Source organism: Polypterus senegalus, chromosome 5 (assembly GCF_016835505.1).
Source record: "Polypterus senegalus isolate Bchr_013 chromosome 5, ASM1683550v1, whole genome shotgun sequence".
NCBI classification, from domain to species: Eukaryota; Metazoa; Chordata; class Cladistia; order Polypteriformes; family Polypteridae; genus Polypterus; species Polypterus senegalus.
In genome coordinates, this window is record NC_053158.1 from 132,855,465 (window position 1) to 132,877,806 (window position 22,342).

Genomic DNA, 22,342 nt, shown 5'->3' on the forward strand with positions numbered 1-22,342 from the left:
AAAATGTTAAGGTTGATGTTGTTGAGACTGTGACATAAATCTCACATGTTTAAGTAATGTTAATATTGGAGATCTTAATATAGATTTTAATGCTCTCGAAATCCTTATATGTGAGATATTCAAGCTAAAAATGGCCCTAACGCCAATGTGGAGAATAGCCATGTTGTGGTTACTGGTTATGACACAGCAACATAATTCTTCAATGACTGATAATTGCTCCAAATAAAACAGTTTCAGTAGATTGCGACACCCGTTTAATGCTTTGCCGATCCTTATATTTTTTGAAATATTCAAATTAGAAAAATGCCTGTGTCTGTTATAATGCCTGGGTGAAGTCTTACTGACAGGGTTACAGGAACAGTGAGCGACACTTATTCCTGTTTTTGATTACAATCTAATCCTGTTTTACATTGCCACAAATCTCGTTTTTTGAGTTATTAAAATTCGAAAAGTACGATTTACAGTACTAATCCTTATATACTGAATAGCTATTTTAGGTCGATATTGTTAACACTGTAATGTACATTGTGTGTCTGGACACCTTTTCTGTTACGTTTATGTCATTTGTAATTAATCTCTTTTTAATTGCCTTATTTAATTTTTCATACTTTTAATTTGAAAAAACATTCTTGTATCCATCTTTGTGAATTTATATGATGGATTAAAAGAGATCCAGGACGACACTGCGCAAAAATGAAGCGGTTTGTATAGTGCAAAATATCAGAACCCAGTTCTGTATACTTCGTTTCTTTGAAGATACAGTATTTGAAAATGCGTCATCCAACAAAATGACATCTAAAGGCCTTAAGATACTTTTATTTTGATACATTATATTCCGTTCACAAGCGGAAGTATTTCTTTTCTTTTGCTTGCGTCACACAGTAAGTGTGTCCACATTGAGCTTCCGTAGAGTGCTAATTACTGTTTTTTTTCCGTATTTCGCTGCTGTTACATGTGGAGAGCAAGAGTTTACTGGCGATGGCTGATGTTAGTAGTTTCTTAAGTGACGCAGTGGTGGGTCAGTTTGAAGACGCAGAGTCATCGGATTGGTATGTTCTTTTCATTAACTGTAAACTATTTATGTTTAATAATGGGTGACATTTTATACCAATGCGCAAGTAATTCTGTAGTTTCAAAAGTACTATGAAAAAGGTGTATCAATATTGTTTATAACCTTATTTACTAAATTTTCAGCTGCTACAAAAATATTTTTTAATTATTTATATCATACAATTGTGTTATGGATCGGTTTATTAAAAGGAAAATCGTTGATCGATACGTACGCTAAAACGTGCGGTTGTCCAGTCTTATTTATGGAGAGTCATTGGAGAAATAAAGGTTGAGAACCACTGGTACAAGAGACGAACTGGAATGACTTCTTTATTCGCTGTAATACTGGTAGATGTCAAATTTTGCATTTACTTTTTTGTAGTTTTTTCGCTTTTAAGTTCTTATCAATATGTTTACATTTTAAGTGAATTACTTTACCATAACGATTAATTACATTAGTCAAAAAAAGTCGAAATATGCTTGCTTGCTGATACATCTTAATCCGTATGTACACAGTGCCCATTAGTTGGCAGCCGATTTATTTTTACCCAACATAAGATATAATTATTTAGCTGACATTTAAACTGGATTGTTTTATGTAAAGTTTTGCGATGGTTTTCTTTTCGAAAAGAAGCTGTGTGCGGTAAGTTTGCGCTAAACTTTTAATCCAAACGAACTTGGTGGGTGGTGGGGCAACAGTATTAGCTGTGAGGCCCATGTGTCCCTTTCTCCAGCCACACTTACCACCTCAGGCAGTGGGATCCCAAGGTTTTCCCAGGCCACCTAGGAGATATAATCCTCCCAGTGAACCTGGGGTCTCCTTCCAACTGTTTGTGTCCATGAAACACTCCACAGGAAGGCATCCATATCAGATGCCCAAACCATCTAAATTGGTTCTTGTTGATGCAGAGGTTCAGTTAGTTTACTCTGAGCCTCTCCTGGATATCTATGCTTCTCATTCAATATTGAAGAGAGAGTGCAGCCACCCAGCACGGAAAGCTCAATTTAGCCAGGTCATTACCCAAAGCTCACGACCATAGTAGAGACATAGATCGATTGGTAATTTTGAGAGCTTCACCTTCTGGCTCAGCTCCTTCTTCATCACTACAAATTGGTATAGCGACCATATAACTGCTCTTGCTACCCTTATCCATCTGTCAATCTCGCCACCTCTTTTCACCTCGGTCATAAATAAAACCCTGGGGTGCTTAAGCATCTTCACTTGAGGCAGTAACTGACTTCCCTCTCAAAGAGGACAGTCCACTCTTTTTCCCTACTGAGGACTATGGCCTCAGATTTGGAGACGCTGATCGTCATCCCTTTTGCTTCACACTCAATCACAAACTGTTCCAATGTGTGCTGAAGCTCACAACCCAATGAAGCCAACAAGACCACATCATCTGCAATGAGCAATGACACAATTCTAAGGCCATTGAACTGGGCATCCTCTCCTCTCTGGCTGCATCTTGATGTCTTATCCATGAAAATCACAAATGGGATATGAGACCAAGCAAAGCCCTTGGTGAGTCCCACCCCTACTGGCAGCAGTGCTGATGTTTTTCCAAGTATGCAGACAGAGCTCTCACTTTTTATATGCCCCAGAACCCCGTCCGCTCCCAGCACCCTCCACAAAATCCCTTGAGGTACATGGTCATACACCTTCTGTAAGTATACAAAACAGATTGGGCGTACTCTGGTGCCCCCTCCAGGATCCGCACGAAGGTAAAGAGTTGGCCCACTGTTCCACGGCCTGGATAAAATCCACACTACTCCTTTTGGATCTGAGGTTCCACAAATGGACGGAGTCTCCTTTCTTATACCATGGCATAAACTTTTCCAGAGAGGCTGAGGCTGACCCAAGTAGTTGGAGCACACCCTCTGTTTCCCCTTTTTAAAAATGGGGGCTGCCACTCCAGGTGCACAGGTCCTGATGACCACACAACATTGAAAAGTCATGGCAGCCCAACAATGTCCAGAGCCTTCAGCCTTTCTGCACTGATGTCATCCACCTCCAGGGTCTTGCCACAGCAACGTTGCTAAACTACCACAGGGAAATGGGCATTGATCCCCCATCAGCTTTTGGCTCTACCTTCTCCACAGGGGACGTGTCTGTTGGATTCAGGACCTCCTTCCACTGCCTGACTACATCCTCAGTCTGGGTCAGCCCTTCTCCACCCTTGCTCAGAACAGCCTTGGTAAAGCCTTTCCTTCCCCTTATGAGTCACCTGATGGTTTGCCAGTACCATTTTGAGCCTGATTAATTTTCTCTTTTCATGGTCTCCCCAAACTCCTGCCTCTTTCAAGAGGTTTGGTTTTAGAACCAAGCGTGTAGGTGAACATTAGCCTACTATATCTAGTTAGTTGTACTGCACCTCCTTTCCCTCCAAGAAAGGTGACATTTCATGTCCCAAAAGTCATGTGATTGAGTTCCACTCGGCCAAGTGCTCTGCCTTCGACTGCTGCCAAGGTCACATTACAACTGGCCCTTATTCCTCCAGCAGGTGATAGGCCCACAGGAGGTGTCAACATATTGATCTATAATTTGCAGTAAACAAAATATTTAAGAATGTTCCATAAAATGATGGATCTTTCCCTACACTTTACAAAAACATTCTGCATTTACACTATATGCAGCAAGAAAATTGTACAGAAATGAGAAGTATTTATTTACAGTCCCCTTCGAAAGTTTTTTAACTGCAAGGCTGATTCATTTGTTTGTGCTATACAGTGCATCCGGAAAGTATTCACAGCGCATCACTTTTTCCACATTTTGTTATGTTACAGCCTTATTCCAAAATGGATTAAATTCATTTTTTTCCTCAGAATTCTACACACAACATCCCATAATGACAACATGAAAAAAGTTTACTTGAGGTTTTTGCAAATTTATTAAAAATGAAAAAACTGAGAAATCACATGTACATAAGTATTCACAGCCTTTGCTCAATACTTTGTCAATGCACCTCTGGTAGCAATTACAGCCTCAAGTCTTTTTGAATATGATGCCACAAGCTTGGCACACCTATCCTTGGCCAGTTTCGCCCATTCCTCTTTGCAGCACCTCTCAAGCTCCATCAGATTGGATGGGAGGCGTCAGTGCAGAGCCATTTTAAGATCTCTCTAGAGATGTTCAATCGCATTCAAGTCTGGGTTCTGCCTGGGCCACTCAAGGACATTCACAGAATTGTCCTGAAGCCACTCTTTTGATATCTTGGCTGTGTGCTTAGGGTCATTGTCCTGCTGAAAGATGAACTGTCGCCCCAGTCAGAGGTCAAGAGCACTCTGGAGCAGGCTTTCATCCAGAATGTCTCTGTACATTGCTGCAGTCATCTTTCCCTTTATCCTGACTAGTCTCCCAGTTCCTGCCGCTGAAAAACATCCCCACAGCATGATGCTGCCACCAACATGCTTCACTGTAGGGATGGTATTGGCCTGGTGATGAGCGGTGCCTGGTTTTCTCCAAACGTGACGCCTGGCATTCACACCAAAGAGTTAGTTCAATCTTTGTCTCATCAGACCAGAGAATTTTGTTTCTCATGGTCTGAGAGTCCTTCAGGTGGCTTTTGGCAAACTCCAGACGGGCTGCCATGTGCCTTTTACTAAAGAGTGGGTCCCATCTGACCACTCTACCATACAGGTGGATTGCTGCAGAGATGGTTGTCCTTCTGGAAGATTCTCCTCTCTCCACAGAGGACCTCTGGAGCTCTGACAGAGTGACCATTGGGTTCACTGACTAAGGCCCTTCTCCCCCGATCGCTCAGTTTAGATGGCCGGCCAGCTCTAGGAAGAGTCCTGGTGGTTTCGAACTTCTTCCACTTATGGATGATGGAGTAACAGATTTGTGCCTTGAGGCAATCCTGTCTCGGAGGTCTACAGACAATTCCTTTGACTTCATGCTTGGTTTGTGCTCTGACATGAACCGTCAACTGTGGGACCTTATATAGACAGTTGTGCGCCTTTCCAAATCATGTCCAATCAACTGAATTTACCACAGGTGGACTCCAATTAAGCTGCAGAAACATCTTAAAGATGATCAGGGGAAACAGGATACACCCGAGCTCAATTTTGAGCTTCATGGCAAAGGCTGTGAATACTTATGTACATGTGCTTTCTCAATTTTTAATAAATTTGCAAAAATCTCAAATAAACGTTTTTCACGTTGTCATTATGGGGTGTTGTGTGTAGAATTCTGAGGAAAAAATGAATTTAATCCATTTTGGAATAAGGCTGTAACATAACAAAATGTGGAAAAAGTGATGTGCTGTGAATACTTTCCGGATGCACTGTATACTGAAGACATTTGGGTTTGAGAGCAAAAGATGGATATGAGTTGAGAGTTCACAATTTCAGCTTTTATATCCTGGTATTGACATCTAGATGTTTTAAACAATATAAAAAGATGGCACTTTTTGCAGCAGACCACCAATTTATTCGGTGAGTAAAAATATAGTAACAGATAATCTTAAAATAAATGTAGTCAAATAACTCTTTTTAATATGTGACTTCATATGCCTTACGTGCAGTAGCTGCATTGCACCTAATTGGCATCACCAAATGGTTGGTTGCATCTTTTGATATGCTTTTCCAGGCTGTTAACGACTGCCTCTTTCAGTCTTATCGCTGTATTTTTTTGCAAATTCAATTTGGATTTCAACATTTTATTTGTTATGAATGGTCTGCATCTTCTTCTGGTATGGATGCTATATTTATACTCTAGAAGTCTTTTTGAATCACGAATTGTGATACCTTTGTTTCTACTAAAATCCTTCCCATTACAACAAGTCATTTAAGAACTTACCTTTTAAAATTGTGACCCAACAGGGTGCGTTCCGGACACCGTTGCACATACCCAGCAATGGGTTCAAGTAATGAATAAATAATGAATTGTATTATACAGAGATACCTTTTTCAGGCTATTTCTTCAAAACTAGTACTCATAAGTGCAATTTCAATAATAATACTCCTCTAATCTACTCGAGGCAGGCCTTGTCCTCCACCTCCTGACTCTAACTCCTTGGATGAAGTTGAGAGGCTTCTTTTATGCCAGATCTGGGAATACTTCTGGTGCCACATGATTACACACTGAAAGCACTTGCGATTCAAATGGAACCTCCTTAAAATGTCTAAGTTCACTTCCCATATATCATGATAGGGCTGTCTGTCAGCACTACAATTCACAAGGTGCCCTGCAGTTGTACAAATAGGAGCTGTACCCAAGGGATATATACTAAGGGAGTCTTTCACTGCCCTTCCAAAATATCTTCCCAGCCAGGAAAAGTACCTGCAATCAACCCACCTGGGATGCCTGTCCATCGAAGTCCTTCCCTTATGGCCTCCCATCTGATTAAAGGACCACCCTCCTTCCTGCTTGGGATGTCAGCCCATCTTTTAAATACTGTTCAAAGCCATATGGAAAATACGCTTAGACTTTGTTTTTTTTTTTAACTTTCCAAAAAGAACTTGCATTGACATTGTGTTATAGGCTTTACAACTTCCGGAGCTCAGATTTGATTCCTGGCCTCATCCTTCTCTGTATGTGGTTTACACAGCTACAGAGTTTTGTCTTTGTGCCTACTTCCTTCTGTGTTTTAAAGATGTTTTTGATAGGTTAATAGATGACTGAAAATCTGCCGTAATGTGCAAAAGTGTGTCTTGAAGTAAATAAGCTGCTGAAAGTTGCTGATGGTATTGATTCTAGCTTGAGGAAACTTTGTTATGGATTGATTGTTTAAAGAAAACAAATGAATGACATAAGTGAACAGCCTCCCAAAAAAGCCACAATATCATTGGCCCTCACAAATACTTTTAAAGGGTAATTCTCAAAATGTAATAAATTAGCCAACCCGCGGCGTACCATACGCCGCATAATCAGGCCGTTTTTTTAATGATTTTTAAGCACAGGGAGAAAAGTAACATTTGAAAAATCGTTAATGTAATAAATCAGCAAGAAAAGCAACATTGTAACAATGCACGGAACGAACCAACACACAATTGTCCGTGACTGAAAACTGGCGGACCGTCCTCGCGCCTTCTAATGCCAGACGGAGAGATGGGGGTGCACGGCGCGGAGGTTGGAACGGGAGGAGAGGAGAAGGACGTCCATTCAGCTCCGTCCGTCATGCTAGTCTGCTGATTCTCGTTCAGTATGCACTGCCCGCTCATGTGCCCACCTCCAACTCGTCACTTGAGTCATCGTCTTTATACAGTCCAGATGACGTGTGACTGACGTAGACTTTTTATTGCTTTGTCCGGATCTGGCTGCTTTTCTATATATAATCCACTAAGACATCCGGCCACGGTAGTAGCGAGTTGGAAGGGGGGTGTATACAAAGGGTTGGGACGTAAGCAGTGGGAGCGTATGAGTCGCACTTAGTGGGAATTCGATTGGGGTTCAACGGCTTACCCACGCCGGGTAGACACATGCTCAGTGTCATGCATAATTATTTATTGAATGCTAAACACTACTGGAGAGACGTGGTTGTCTAAAACAGGTTGGTGTGAGAAAACAACAGTAAGCGAATGAAAAGATGGAACTCTGGAGAGAGCAAAATAGAACACAATAGTGAACCCGCGGCATAACAAACGACGCATAATTATTTATTGATGGTTGAACACTTCTGGAAAGACAGTTATATAATCCACCAAGATACCCGACCACGGTAAGAGGGGGGTGTTCAGAAAGGGTAAGGACATAATGAGTGGGAGCGTATGAGTCACACTTAGTGGGAATTCCACGGCTTGCAGCCCGAATGGGGTTCAATGGCTTACTCACGCCACCCTGCGCTGGGTAGGCACGTGGTCAATCTAGTGCATAATTATTTATTGAATGCTAAACAGTTCTGGAAAGACACGAATGTCTAAAACGGGTTGGTGTGAGAATACAACAGTAAGTGAATGAAAAGATGGAACTCTGGAGAGAGCAGAATACAACACAATAGTGAACCCGTGGCATAACAAAACGCTGCGTGGCTCAGACGTGCATGTTGACTCTTACCACAGACAAAAGGGACTAACTGGGTGGTCGTTGAGTTTTTGCGTCCGGTCAAATGGGCAGGCAGTGTGAATGCCTAGAGAGCGAGGGTAGACGCCGGCCGGTGAAAAAGGAGTGTTGGTGGGCAGGAAAACGTCTTCCGTGTTCCTGCAGGAGCATCTAAGAAGACGCATGTTTGTCGCGGATGCGAATAGCTGTATGTAGCGTGTAAAACAGTTTGCTATGGTGCATGCGGTCGTGCGTCGTAACCGAAAAGTTGGTTTTTAAAGAATGCTTACTTCATTGTACTTTAACCTTAGTTGTAAAGGATTTTTTTAAGGATCCCATGGGATACCCCTCGCAAACTGTTTCACACGCTGCCTATGGTGATTCACCTCTGCGAGAAACATGCCTCTATGAACAGCCAACTTAGCTCGGAGGTGCATGACATGCACATGACATTAACCTGACCTGCACCGCATGTGGCCTCTACGACAAACGAATATAAATGACGCCATTTTTTCTGTGTCGTCGCGTCTGAGTTGGTGGATGTGGCCCTGCAAGTCTTCTTCGTATCCAATGGCCTTGGAGTTGGTGGGCGTGGCTCCTTCCTGCGTGCATAGGTGTCTCACTTGTCGGCGGCTTAGTGAATCCACGCCCCTTCCGGCATGCTTTCCATGGTTGTCTTGCCTTAGTGAATTATATATATATATATATATATATATATATATATATATATATATATATATATATATATATATATAGATACTAGAGCTATGTTTATTTTACCCTTATATTTTATATAATACTGCTTTTTAGAAAAGGCCTATTTTATTAAAGATGCAGCATATGATCTTAGTGGTGTAGATCAAACTCCTGGTACACTGGAATCTGAGGACTTTTTGTATTGTTAAAATATCAATCTTTTTAACTTTGTACGTTCAAAAGTTAAAAAAAATAAGTTTTTTTCTTTTATAGTGAAGGCAATGTTAATGAAAAGAATATTGGTTCATTGATAACATTAGAAGATAATGTGAACAGCCTAACACTTGATGCCTCAGTGGAAGAAAGAAATGATGAAGATTTTGAAAATGAAGATGTCGAGGATGACTGGGATTGGGGAGATTCTGGAGGTGATCTTACAAAACGATATGCAGCTTTCAAGGGGAGCAACCAACAGGTAATTTCCAGTTAATTACCCATTTAAATATGTGCTTTCAAAAGATTACTAGAAATGAGCTTCCTAAGTACCTATATTGTTTGTAGTTAAATAATTTTTCAGATTTACACAAAAAATATCTCATCTCTCAATATGTCATTCTTAATATTTTCTGAATGTTTTGATATATTTATTAGAGAATATGTCAATATGTCAAACTAACACAGACAGACACTGTATGTTTGAATTGTTGCTGTATTTTCTTAATACTTTGACATTATTAGGAAGCTTCACCCCCAGCAGTGCTACGTACCGTTGTGAAGAGGAGGGGCTGAACGCACCCCAAGGAGACGCAGCCACTCCTCCGAAAACCCCTTTTAAACAGTGATACAATGGGAAACAAATACATTTTTTTTAACCTTCTCTTTGCTCGATCAGCAGCTGGCTTGCTGCTGCCGTGCCGCGTGATCTACATTCTGTGCGACGCATCAGATGTTTAAAAGCCTGTACAGCAGCTGTCCTTTTGTCTAACTATCTTGTCTGTCTTCTCCCCCAGACATCCTCAGACACTATTCGATCTCTTTTTGCTGTTCCATTATTTCACCGAGTAATATTTTCCGTTTGTTTGCACTAATACGATGTTTGCTGTCATTTTTGTGAGACTTTTTATCTCTAACCTGCTCTGCATGTGTTAGTGAAAGTGTCTCTGTCTGTCTTCAAAAGATCACGTCTTGTCACAGGGAAAAAGTCTTGTATCATCGCAAGTTTTTTTTTGTAATAGAGAGATATTGGCCTACTCCTATTAATACCTATTTACTTTTGTTTTTTAGTCAAATCCCCAGAACCCAAGCCGTACCTCAAAAATATCTACACCTTCTGACAAGATGCTGAGAAAATATGAACACAAAATCAATTTAGGTGAGTTAAGATTTTCAGAAAAGCTTTCTGTGACCTGGGGATTTGGCCATTGTTACTATATTGTGGATATGGAATTCAGCATGGTACATACTATGCACACATTAGTAAAATAAAAGTAACTTGTATGCAATATTGTGATACTCTCTATTTACGTTCTTGATGTCACAAACTAAAAAATGTATATACTTTATTTAGATATACAGTGGTGTGAAAAACTATTTGCCACCTTCCTGATTTCTTATTCTTTTGCATGTTTGTCACACAAAATGTTTCTGATCATCAAACACATTTAACCATTAGTCAAATATAACACAAGTAAACACAAAATGCAGTTTTTAAATGATGGTTTTTATTATTTAGGGAGTAAAAAAATCCAAACCTACATGGCCCTGTGTGAAGAAGTAATTGCCCCCTTGTTAAAAAATAAACTAACTGTGGTGTATCACACCTGAGTTCAATTTCCGTTGCCACCCCCAGGCCTGATTACTGCCACACCTGTTTCAATCAAGAAATCACTTAAATAGGAGCTGCCTGACACAGAGAAGTAGACCAAAAGCACCTCAAAAGCTAGACATCATGCCAAGATCCAAAGAAATTCAGGAACAAATGAGAACAGAAGTAATTGAGATCTATCAGTCTGGTAAAGGTTATAAAGCCATTTCTAAAGCTTTGGGACTCCAGCGAACCACAGTGAGAGCCATTATCCACAAATGGCAAAAACAGTGGTGAACCTTCCCAGGAGTGGCCGGCCCACCAAAATTACCCCAAGAGCGCAGAGACGACTCATCCGAGAGGTCACAAAAAACCCCAGGACAACGTCTAAAGAACTGCAGGCCTCACTTGCCTCAATTAAGGTCAGTGTTCACGACTCCACCATAAGAAAGAGACTGGGCAAAACGGGCTGCATGGCAGATTTCCAAGACGCAAACCACTGTTAAGCAAAAGAACATTAGGGCTCGTCTCAATTTTGCTAAGAAACATCTCAATGATTGCCAAGACTTTTGGGAAAATACCTTGTGGACTGATGAGACAAAAGTTGAACTTTTTGGAAGGCAAATGTCCCGTTACATCTGGCGTAAAAGGAACACAGCATTTCAGAAAAAGAACATCATACCAACAGTAAAATATGGTGGTGGTAGTTTAATGGTCTGGGGTTGTTTTGCTGCTTCAGGACCTGGAAGGCTTGCTGCGATAGATGGAACCATGAATTCTACTGTCTACCAAAAAATCCTGAAGGAGAATGTCCGGCCATCTGTTCGTCAACTCAGGCTGAAGCGATCTTGGGTGCTGCAACAGGACAATGACCCAAAACACACCAGCAAATCCACCTCTGAATGGCTGAAGAAAAACAAAATGAAGACTTTGGAGTGGCCTAGTCAAAGTCCTGACCTGAATCCAATTGAGATGCTATGGCATGACCTTAAAAAGGCGGTTCATGCCAGAAAACCCTCAAATAAAGCTGAATTACAACAATTCTGCAAAGATGAGTGGGCCAAAATTCCTCCAGAGCGCTGTAAAAGACTCATTGCAAGTTATCGAACGCTTGATTGCAGTTATTGCTGCTAAGGGTGGCCCAACCAGTTATTAGGTTCAGGGGGCAATTACTTTTTCACACAGGGCCATGTAGGTTTGGATTTTTTCTCCCTAAATAATAAAAACCATCATTTAAAACCTGCATTTTGTGTTTACTTGTGTTATATTTGACTAAAGGTTAAATGTGTTTGATGATCAGAAACATTTTGTGTGACAAACATGCAAAAGAATAAGAAATCAGGAAGGGGGCAAATAGTTTTTCACACCACTGTAGGTGTAAATAATTTGCAATGTGAGGTGGCACAGTAGCTTAGTAATCTACCACTGAACTGCATACCCAGCCTTTTGAGTTAGAATTCCACTCCCAGTTGTTACTTATCTGGATTTTGTATATTACCCCCATATCTGCATGGCTTTCCTCTACTTCTTTTTTCCTCCCACGTCCTCAAAAACATGCATATTAGCATACTTGACAACTCTGAATTGGCTCTTGTGTTATTGCGAGTGTGGGGTCTGTGCATAAATTGAAGTGGAAAAAAAAAATAATTGGACTGATATCATGTGTTGGTCTGGTTCCAGCTTTGTTTCCAATACCGTTAGGATAGTCCTGTTGTGGACCTGAAATGGAGTAAGCAAGGCTGAAAACATTATACTATGTTATAACTAGAAGTGTAACTTGTCAGCACTTTCAGCATCGCGTTGTAGAGTACAATAGAGCTCTATGGCCATAAAAAGTAAAATACACACCAGGACCTTGGACAGTTTAAATTGCTTTACTGCACCTAGAAAAAATGAAATAATTTTGAGAAAAGTGAGTTTACTTGTGTGGGATTCCCTCACTTCTTACAATAATATTAGTCAGTGATGATAGTAAGATGAACTAGGAATTTCCAAGGATAATAACAGATGTATAACAAATAAATGTTTTTTAGAGCTCTTTGCGTATGTTATTTTGTACATTTACTAAAAAATGCTGTTGACTTGAAAAATCACATTTTAATTTGAATATGCAAGTTAAATAAAAAAAAAAAGGTTAACTTTCTTAAAGGAGTGGGACAATAGTGCAGGGTACATATTTCCAGCCTTTGTTTTTGTCAATTGCAATGACTGTAATGATATTTTATTTTTCAGACAAAATGTAATGATGAAATATGGAAAACTTCCAAGCATGTCAATGATTTTTTTAAACTATTTTCAGTAATTTTGTAAAACTTTCTGAGCTACGTCCACATAAATGTTGTTGTTGTTTATATGATGGGTGATCAAAACGTTTTGAGCCCGACCTTGATTACAGTGGCAGGTTTGTAAAAAATCAGAAATTAGCCCTAGCATTTGTGGTTATAGTGTTACCATGAACGCTACAAACTGTAAAAGTACTGTTCTTTGTATTTGTTCTTTGAATTTTTAATGCCAGAAAGCAATCCATTTTTGCATGTTAAATCTCATGTAACCAATTTGTACCATTTTTATATATATATATATATATATATATATATATATATAATACACACACACACACACACATATATGTATATGTGTATATATATGTGCGTGTGTATGTTGCATTTAAAAGAAAAAGCACCGCTTACCCTCGCCAAAACCTCTCCACAATTGTGAAGTGTGGCAGATAGAGCATCATGGTGTGGAGCTGCTTAGACAGTGCTGTATTGAGGGAACAAAAAATTAAAAACTATATATACTGAATCTTAATAGAACTTGTGTGATGAAAAAAGACCCAGAAATATCAATGAATGGAAACTATTTTGAGAATACAGTACATGTGTATTAATTGTCATTTGCAGATTTATGTGATTGGATTACTGTGATACCTATTTATAATTTGGATTAACCCATTATATAAAACTTTAATTTTGAAAGCATGATCATTTTTATTAAGTTTTAACATAACATGTTTTCAGATTTCTACTGTATTTTAATGTGGAATGAATAATCTGAATTGCCTCATAAAAATATTTTTAAACAATAAAGTAAGTAAAAGTAGTGACAAATCATGTAGCTTATTTCCTCAGAATCTCCACGTCTCCTGCCCCATTATGCCATAATTAAGGACTCTTTTTCATGAAGCAATCACATTTCAAACATGCAGAGAGTCTGAGATTTTTTTTTTAACTAAAATGGCTTCAGTGACAAAGATTTCCCAGGAATAACAAAAATTATAGACATGATGACCGAAAAATACCTTGACTTGAAGTGTAGACAGAAGAAATGTCTAAGGCAGAATGATAAATGATTACGTCATTGCAGATTGTGTTTTTAAAAATACAGTTATGTATTTTATGTACAGTATGTCTGGCTGTAATTATTTTTCAATACAAAGCAAACATTGTTTATAAATGCATAGTATGGTTTGGAGGTTTCAAATATTTTAATTTTGTACAACTAGTTTGGCTGGATGGGAGTGTTTGTCCTTTGCAAGTCATGCTCATATACTTATATTTAGTCTGAATTATTTGACTCAACAGGATATGTATTATTATTAAAACCTCACACAGTTCCACTCCATCTGAACTAGTGTGGTGCTGAGGTATCACCCGTTGCATGGCTGCACTCGGGTCCTAATCTGTATCCTGAGATGGTTTGTCTTGTGGTGGGTGCGGCAATGCACTGCATCAGTGTGTGTTCCTAACCTTAATTACTTCTGCATTTTGAAATATTGAGAGACAGTCAAGGAGATGTCCCCTTTTTGCTTAACATAAAGTTAAAACTATTTAGCCCCATAATTTGTTAAATACAACTTTGTTGGTAAAAGAGATGTTATGATTATAAATGATGCTTCCAGATGCACTAAAACATTTCGCATTCATTTGATCTGAAATATAAATGTAAATATATTTTACTTTGTATAGCATTTCTTCATAGATCACACCGTCACAAGACATTGTATGTAATCAGGTGTAAGACACTGTATGTCACCTGAGTGAAACAATCATTACTTTTATTAAAAACAGAATAGATTAATTTATAGAATTTTTTTGGTTTAATGTTTATTCTTTTTGTGTGGTAGTTTCCCTCCACAGTTTTCAGTTTTCCTAATAAGGTGTAAAAGTAAAACGACACATAAAATTGTGTATGTTAGGTTAATTTACAACCCTCCAGCCTCCACCTCTATCTCGTTGATGTGGGTCTCGTGTAATGGTACTGCAGGCTGTGGCCCCTCCTGACACTCTTCTTCTTCTTTTGGCTGCTCCCGTTAGGGGTTGCCACAGCGGATCATCTTCTTCCATATCTTTCTGTCCTCTGCATCTTGTTCTGTTACACACATCACCTGCATGTCCTCTCTCACTACATCCATAAACCTTCGCTTAGGCCTTCCTCTTTTCCTCTTCCCTGGCAGCTCTATCCTTAGCATCCTTCTCCCAATATACCCAGCATCTCTCCTCTGCACATGTACAAACCAACACAATCTCGCCTCTCTGACTTTGGTCTCCCAACCGTCCAACTTGAGCTGACCCTCTAATTTACTCATTTCTAATCCTATCCATCCTCATCACACCCACTGCAAATCTTAGCATCTTTAACTATGCCACCTCCAACTCTGTCTCCTGCTTTCTGGTCAGTGCCATCGTCTCCAACCCATCTAACATAGCTGGTCTCACTACCATCCTGTAGACCTTCCCTTTCACTCTTACTGGTACCTGTCTGTCACAAATTACTCCTGACACTCTTCTCCACCTATTCCCCCCTGCCGGCACTCTCTTTTTCATCTCTCTTCCACAATCCCCATTACTCTGTACTGTTGATCCCAAGTATTTAAACTCATCCACCTTCGCCAACTCTACTCCCTGCATCCTCACCATTCTTCTGACCTCCCTTTCATTTACACACATGTATTCTGTCTTGTTCCTACTCACTTTCATTCCTCTCCTCTCTCTACAGCTGAAAGTATGGCGGCGCGCATGGTCGCAGTGACTCGCAGCTCTCCTTTTCAGTGCTTTTTTGTTGTTTTTGTACTTCTTGCTTGGTTATGTACGATCGGTTCGGCGAACATCAGCTACACCTATCAGAACCTTATAGACATCGGTGTCCAATGCCAGACATCTGTTTGTAATGTTTTTCATCACACACACACCATTCCAGACAACATAGCGAGACCAGCAGGCTCTCCGTGGATTGTTGTCGTTTCAAGGAGACAGCGCAGACAAAGGAAGGAAAGAAAGCGGAAGCGGGGCCGAAGATATGCTAAGGCTAAAGAAACAACCACATAAGCCACCTCTGCCGAGCCCGTATCTCACCAATGCCAGATCCCTGGTGCATAAAACGGATGACTTGGAATTACAACTCGCTGTAAATCGCTATGTTCGTGATTGCTGTGTTTTGATTATCACTGAAACCTGGCTTCACCCGGGGTTACCCGATGCTAGCATGCAGCTAGCAGGTCACACTTTGCTCCGCTGGGACAGGACAAAGGAATCCGGTAAGAGCAGAGGAGGGGGGCTCTGTATTTACATGCATGAGAACTGGTGTAACAATGGGACAATTACAGACAAACACTGTTCCCCTGACCACGAGTACGTGCCTGTAAGATGCCGGCCTTTTTTTTTCTACCGAGAGCGCGAACAGTAGTGATTGTCATGGTTGTGTACATTCCACCCGACGCCAATGTAAACACAGCGCTCTCTCTCTTGCTGAATACCATTAATAAACCACAGCAAGCCCACCCTGACGGTGCTCATATAATTGCAGGAGGCTTTAACAAGGCCAACTTGAAGACTGTACTCCCGAAATTTTATCAACATGTTAAGTGTTCTACTAGAGGGGAGAACACTCTGGACCATGTTTACTCCAACATCAAGCACGCGTACAGAGCTATACCCCTCCCCGAACCCCAACTATCTTTCTCTCCTGCTCTTCCCAACCTACACCCCCCCTCAGACTCAGCACCAGCCCCACCATAAAGACTGTTACAACCTGGCCTGAAAATGCACTCTCCCATCTACAGGACTGCTTTGAACAGTCCATTCGCACACAGAACACCGGTACCCCAAACAGCTGTGTGCTGAGCCCCCTCCTGTACTGTCTCTACAACTACAACTGCAGTCCGGCCCACAACAACAACCTCATCGTCAAGTTTGCTGACGACACCACATTGGTCGGACTCATCTCAAAGGGAGATGAGGCAGCTGACAGAGAGGAGGTCGTGAAGTTGGCAGCCTGGTGTTCAAAGAACAATCTGACTCGGGACACCAGGAAAACCAAGGAGATCATTGTCGACTTCAGGAGGCACAGCACCGACTTAGCCCCACTTTACATCAACGGTGAGTGTGTGGAGAGTGTCTATAAGTTCCGGTTTCTTAGCGTCCTTATCTCCACTGACATCTCCTGGACAGACAACTTCACAGCAGTCATCAAGAAGACTCAGCAGTGGTTACACTTCCTGAGGGTCCTCAGAAAGCACAACCTGGACTTCAACCTGCTACTGACCTTCTACCGCTCACCCATCGAGAGCCTGCTGACGTATTGTATCACAGTATGGTACGGCAGCTGCACCATAGCAGACAGGGAGAGGCTTCAGAGAGTAGTAAAGGAAGCACAGAAGATCAATGGCTACCCTCTCCCCTCCCTGATGGACATTTACACCTCCTGCTGCCTCAGCAGTGCAAAAAACATCATCAAGGACAGCTCCCACCCTAGCTCTGATCTTTTTGACCTGTTGCCGTAAGTGGGGGAGCTACAGGTGCAACACAACAAGGACAAACGGACTCATGAACAGTTTATTTCCCAAAAGCCATAACCATTCTAAACTCACACATGCACTGACTACACAGTCTAACCCCCCAACCCCTGTACTTCCTTCTATTCATCAACTGTGCAATATCTAAATGGTACTGATAATAACTGTGCAATATCTGTATACTGTACAATATCATTACTCTCGGGGTCCAACATCCACTACTCACTGTACATGATCATCATTATTGTGAAATATTTAAATAATGTGCAGTAACCCAATAGTGCAATAGTTATTTATTCTTTGCAGTATTTAAATAATGTGCAATAATCCAATAGTGCAGTAGTTGTTGTTCTTTCCATATGTATATGCATATAGCGTTGCAGAACTTTCTGCAGCTTTTGCACCATTTGTTTATTTACTTTTGTTCTACATATATGTCTGGACTGAAGGAGCTGCTTTTAATTTCATTGTACATGTGTATAGTGGCAGTAAAAAAAGGCACTCTAGAGCATATCTCCACCTCCCCAGGGTCTCCTCAACCTGCTCCCTACTATCGCTACAGATCATAATGTCCTCAGCAAACATCATATTCCACAGGGACTCCTGTGTAATCTTGTCTGTCAACCTGTCCATCACCATTACAAATAAGAAAGGGCTCAGAACCGATCCCTGATGCAATCCCACCTCCAACTTGAATGCATCCATCACTCCTACCGCAGACCTCACCACTGTCACACTTCCCTCGTACATATCCTGTACAACTCTTACGTACTTCTCTGCCACTCCCGACTTTCTCATACAATACCACAGCTCCTCTCGAGGCACCCTGTCATATGCTTTCTCCAGGTCCACAAAAACGCAATGCAACTCCTTCTGGCCTTCTCTAAACTGTTTTTTCTTGGCATGAAACCATGCTGCTGCTCACTAATCATCACCTCACTTCTTAACCTAGCTTCCATTACTCTTTACCTTAACTTCATGCTGTGGCTCATCAATTTTATTCCCCTGTAGTTACTGCAGTCCTGCACATCCTCCTTATTCTTAAATATCGTCACCAGCACACTACTTCTTCACTCCTCAGGCACCCTCTCACTTTCCAAGATTCCATTAAACAATCTGGATAAAAACTCCACTGCCATCTCTCTTAAACATTTCCATGCTTCCATAGGTATGTCATCTGGACCAACGGCCTTTCCATTTTTCATCCTCTTCAAAGCTGTCCTTATTTTCACTTTGCTAATTCGTTGCACTTCCTGATTTGCTATCTCCACATCATCTAGCCTATTCTTTCTCTCGTTCTCTTCATTCATCAGCCTCTCAAAGTACTCTTTCCATCTGCTCAACACGCTCTCCTCGCTTGTGAGTATGTTTCCATCTTTATCCTTTATCACCCTAACCTGCTGCACATCTTTCCCAGCTCGGTCTCTCTGTCTAGCCAGTCGGTGCAGGTACTTTTCTCCCTCCTTAGTGTCCAACCTCTCATACAACTTATCATACACCTTTTCTTTAGCCTTTGCCACCTCTCTCTTCACCTTGTGCCTTATCTCCTTGTACTCTTGTCTACTTTCTGCATCTCTCTGACTATCCCACTTCTTCTTTGCCATCCTCTTCCTCTGTATACTCTCCTGTATTTCCTCATTCCACCACCAGGTTTCCTTTTCCTCCTTCCTCTTTTCAGATGTCACTCCAAGCACCCTTCTTACTGTCACCCTTACTACATCTGCTGTAGTTTCCCAGCTGTTTGGTAACTCTTCACTGCCACCCAGTGCCTGTCTCACCTCCTCCCTAAACTCAACCTTGCATTCTTTCTTTTTCAACTCCCACCATTTGATCCTTGGCTCTGCCCTCACTCTGTACCTCTTCTTGATCTCCAACGTCATCCTACAGACCACAATCCTATGCTGCTTAACTACACTTTCCCCTGTCACCACTTTGCTGTCTTCAATCTCCTTTAGATCAACTCTTCTGCATAGGATGTAATCTACCTGTGTGCATCTTCCTCCACTCTTGTACGTAACCCTGTGTTCCTCCCTCTTCTTAAAATACATATTCACCACTGCCATGTTCATCCTTTTGGCAAAATCCACTATCCTCTGACCTTCATTCCTCTCCTTGACACCATACCTACCCATCACCTCCTCGTCTCCACTGTTCCCTTCACCAACATGCCCATTGAAATCCGCTCCAATAACTACTTTCTGTCCCTTGGGTACACTGTTCATCACTTCATCCAACTCACTCCAAAATCTTCTTTCTCACCCATTGCACACCCAAATTGCGGTGCATATGAACTAACAACATTCATCATCACACCTCCAATTTCCTTTTTCATAATCATTACTCTGTCTCAATCTACTCTTGACATACTGTTCTTTCAGAATAATGTCAATGTCAACTTTATTTATATAGCACATTTAAAACAACATAGGAATGTTGTGGCATATTGCTTTACAATTATAGAATTAAAGAAAAACATACAATTAACATGAATAACATAAACTAGGCTCATCCGCCTTTTAAGGCGACCGACTTTTAAGTTGACCAGTTCTTAAGGCAATTCAATATGTAGATCAATTTGATATTTTATACAAACTCATTAATTTGGTTATATTGCATTTGAGCGGTATTACTTTAATACTTGTAGTTTCTGTTATTTTTGTGATGAAATTTAAACTTTTTTTCTATATTGAGGTCGCCCTTTTGAGCCCCCCTGATATTTACTACGCGGTGAGGCATTTGTACTCCATCAACATTAATTATTTCCAGAGACATAATTTAGTCTTTTTCCAGCACATCGCGCACAAAAGCAAGGGAACGATGGGAGCACCAGAACTCTGCTCACATCATGTCGCTTCGTACCGCAAGTTGCAAGTAGTAAGTCTGTGATAAGCGGAATACCTCTGCGCTTTCCACTCATGGGACGAAAGGACAATCCTGACCGCTTTTATATAGTAAGAAAGAAGAAAAAGATCTCACACAGTCTGCAGTAGAAAATCATCTTTTACCTGGAAAAACGAAACTACAAATCCCATCGTGCATTGCAAAATGGACGGGGTGTGTATGAAACTCCGCGCCTGCGTAGCACTCACGGGACGGAAGGACAATCCCGACCGCTTTTATATAGAAGGATAGAAATAAAGTACATGAACATAAATAAAATAAATAATAAATAGAAGTAATGTTATATAATCACAATGAGGAAACCATCAGTATTACTGAAGGTCACGGAATGCAGGTGAATAGAAATGAGTCTTTAATCTTATTTTGAACAGTTCAATTGTAGATGACTCCTTTATGTAATGAGGTAAAGAGTTCCACAGGCGAGGAGCAGCAGCTGCAAAAGCTCTGTTCCCCTTAGTTTTACACTTGGTACAAGGGACAACAAGAGGCAACTGGCCAGAAGATCTAAGCACTCTGGATGTCTGGTGTAAAACACACAATTTAGATAAATAGGCAGGAGCAAGCTCATGTAAAGATTTAAAACTAGCAACAAGATTTTAAAATCAATTTGAAAACTGACAGGCAGCCAGTGTAAAGAAGCTAATATTGGAGAAACAGGATCATACTTTCTTGCCCCAACCAGAACGCGAGCGGCAGCATTCTAGACCAACTGTAACCTGTGTATCAGGGTTTTGCTAATCCCAGAATACAGCGAGTTGCAGTAATCAAGGCGAGAAAAGATAAAAGCTTGAGTAACTTTTTCAAGATCCCTAGAAGATAAAAAGGCTTGATCTTACCTAATAATAATTTGGGCTTTAGCTGATGGACCCACTATAAGCACCTCCGTTTTATTTTGATTCAGATCAAGAAAATTATTAGCCATCCAGGATCTTAGTTCAGAAGTTGATTCATTACAGATGGGAATATAAACATGTGTATCATCAGCATAGCAGTGAAAAGAAATGTTAAATTTCCTAAAAATAGCTCCAATAAGGTGAAGGTACATAGAGAATAAGTTAGGACCCAAAATGGATCCCTGAGGAACACCACATTTAAGAGGAGCAGTAGATGAAAAAGATTAATTTAGAGACACTGAAAAGTGTCTACCAGTTAGATATGACCTGAAGCGGACAGGTCAAGGAGGACAACGACTGTAGCACCATCTGAGTCAGTTATAATAGAGATGTCATTGAATACTTTCAGGAGGGCCGTCTCAACACCATGATAAGGCTTAAAGCCAGATTGGTAGATCTTAAATTATTAGAGTTAAGATGATCAACCAATTGATTATAAATAATTCTTTCTAATATTTTAGTCAGAAATGGCAATTGAGAAATCGGTCAAAAATTGGCCAAAACTCCAGGGAATAATTCTGCCTTTTTTAGAGCAGGATGCACTGCAGCATGCTTAAAAAATGAGGGCACAACCCCCGCACTAATAGAATCATTAATGGCTAGTAAAGATGGACCCAAAACATCAAAGGCTTCCACTAAGAGGCGTGGTGGTACTATATCAAGAGGACTCGGAGCTGGTTTAAGCGTGTCAATAGTTCTTTTTAGTTGTGAAAGTGAGACAGGATCAAAAGATTCAAATACAATACCATGTTTAACATTAGGAAGTTCATAGTCAGTTGGAACAATACCATAGCGAATTTTATCAATTTTACTGACAAAGAATGAAAGAAATTGGTCACATGAAAGAACAGTGCTATTTAATCCCATCGCAGAATGGCCGCATTAATTGAATTAAATAAGACCCTAGGATTCTTAGAATGACAGGAAACTAAATTTGCGAAGAAATCATGTTTAGCTTTCTTAACTGCAACCTGGAAAATTGAATAGAGAAGTCCTACAAATCTGTTTAGAAACAATCAGACCATCTTTTTTCCAACGCCGTTCCGCAGTTTGACAGGCGCGCACAGCGATCACGTAGTTTCGTTTGGCCAGGGAGCAGGTCTCTTCTCTTATTACAGTGTATCTTGAGTGGAGCAATTGAGTCTAATACTGTTTTACAAAAAGAATTCTAAGACAGAATCATCAATGCCATCATATTGGACATGCACATCAAGACTAGAGAATAT

At 40.6% G+C, this 22,342-nt stretch overlaps 1 protein-coding gene across 3 annotated transcripts in view; it reads left to right on the top strand.

Moving 5' to 3' along the window:
• Nucleotides 1-22,342, top strand: part of riok1 (RIO kinase 1 (yeast)) — a 113,944-nt gene that overhangs the window by 17,216 nt on the left and 74,386 nt on the right. For 2 of the 3 annotated variants that reach the window (XM_039753372.1, XM_039753373.1), the window contains exons 1-3: nucleotides 24-1,049; nucleotides 8,999-9,200; nucleotides 10,010-10,097. In XM_039753372.1, coding sequence (XP_039609306.1) covers nucleotides 979-1,049; nucleotides 8,999-9,200; nucleotides 10,010-10,097 — 361 coding nt within the window. In that variant the 5' untranslated portion in view covers nucleotides 24-978. Of the gene's footprint in view, nucleotides 1-23; nucleotides 1,050-8,998; nucleotides 9,201-10,009; nucleotides 10,098-22,342 lie in introns of those variants that run through there. The other variant, XM_039753375.1, reaches the window with a different exon arrangement.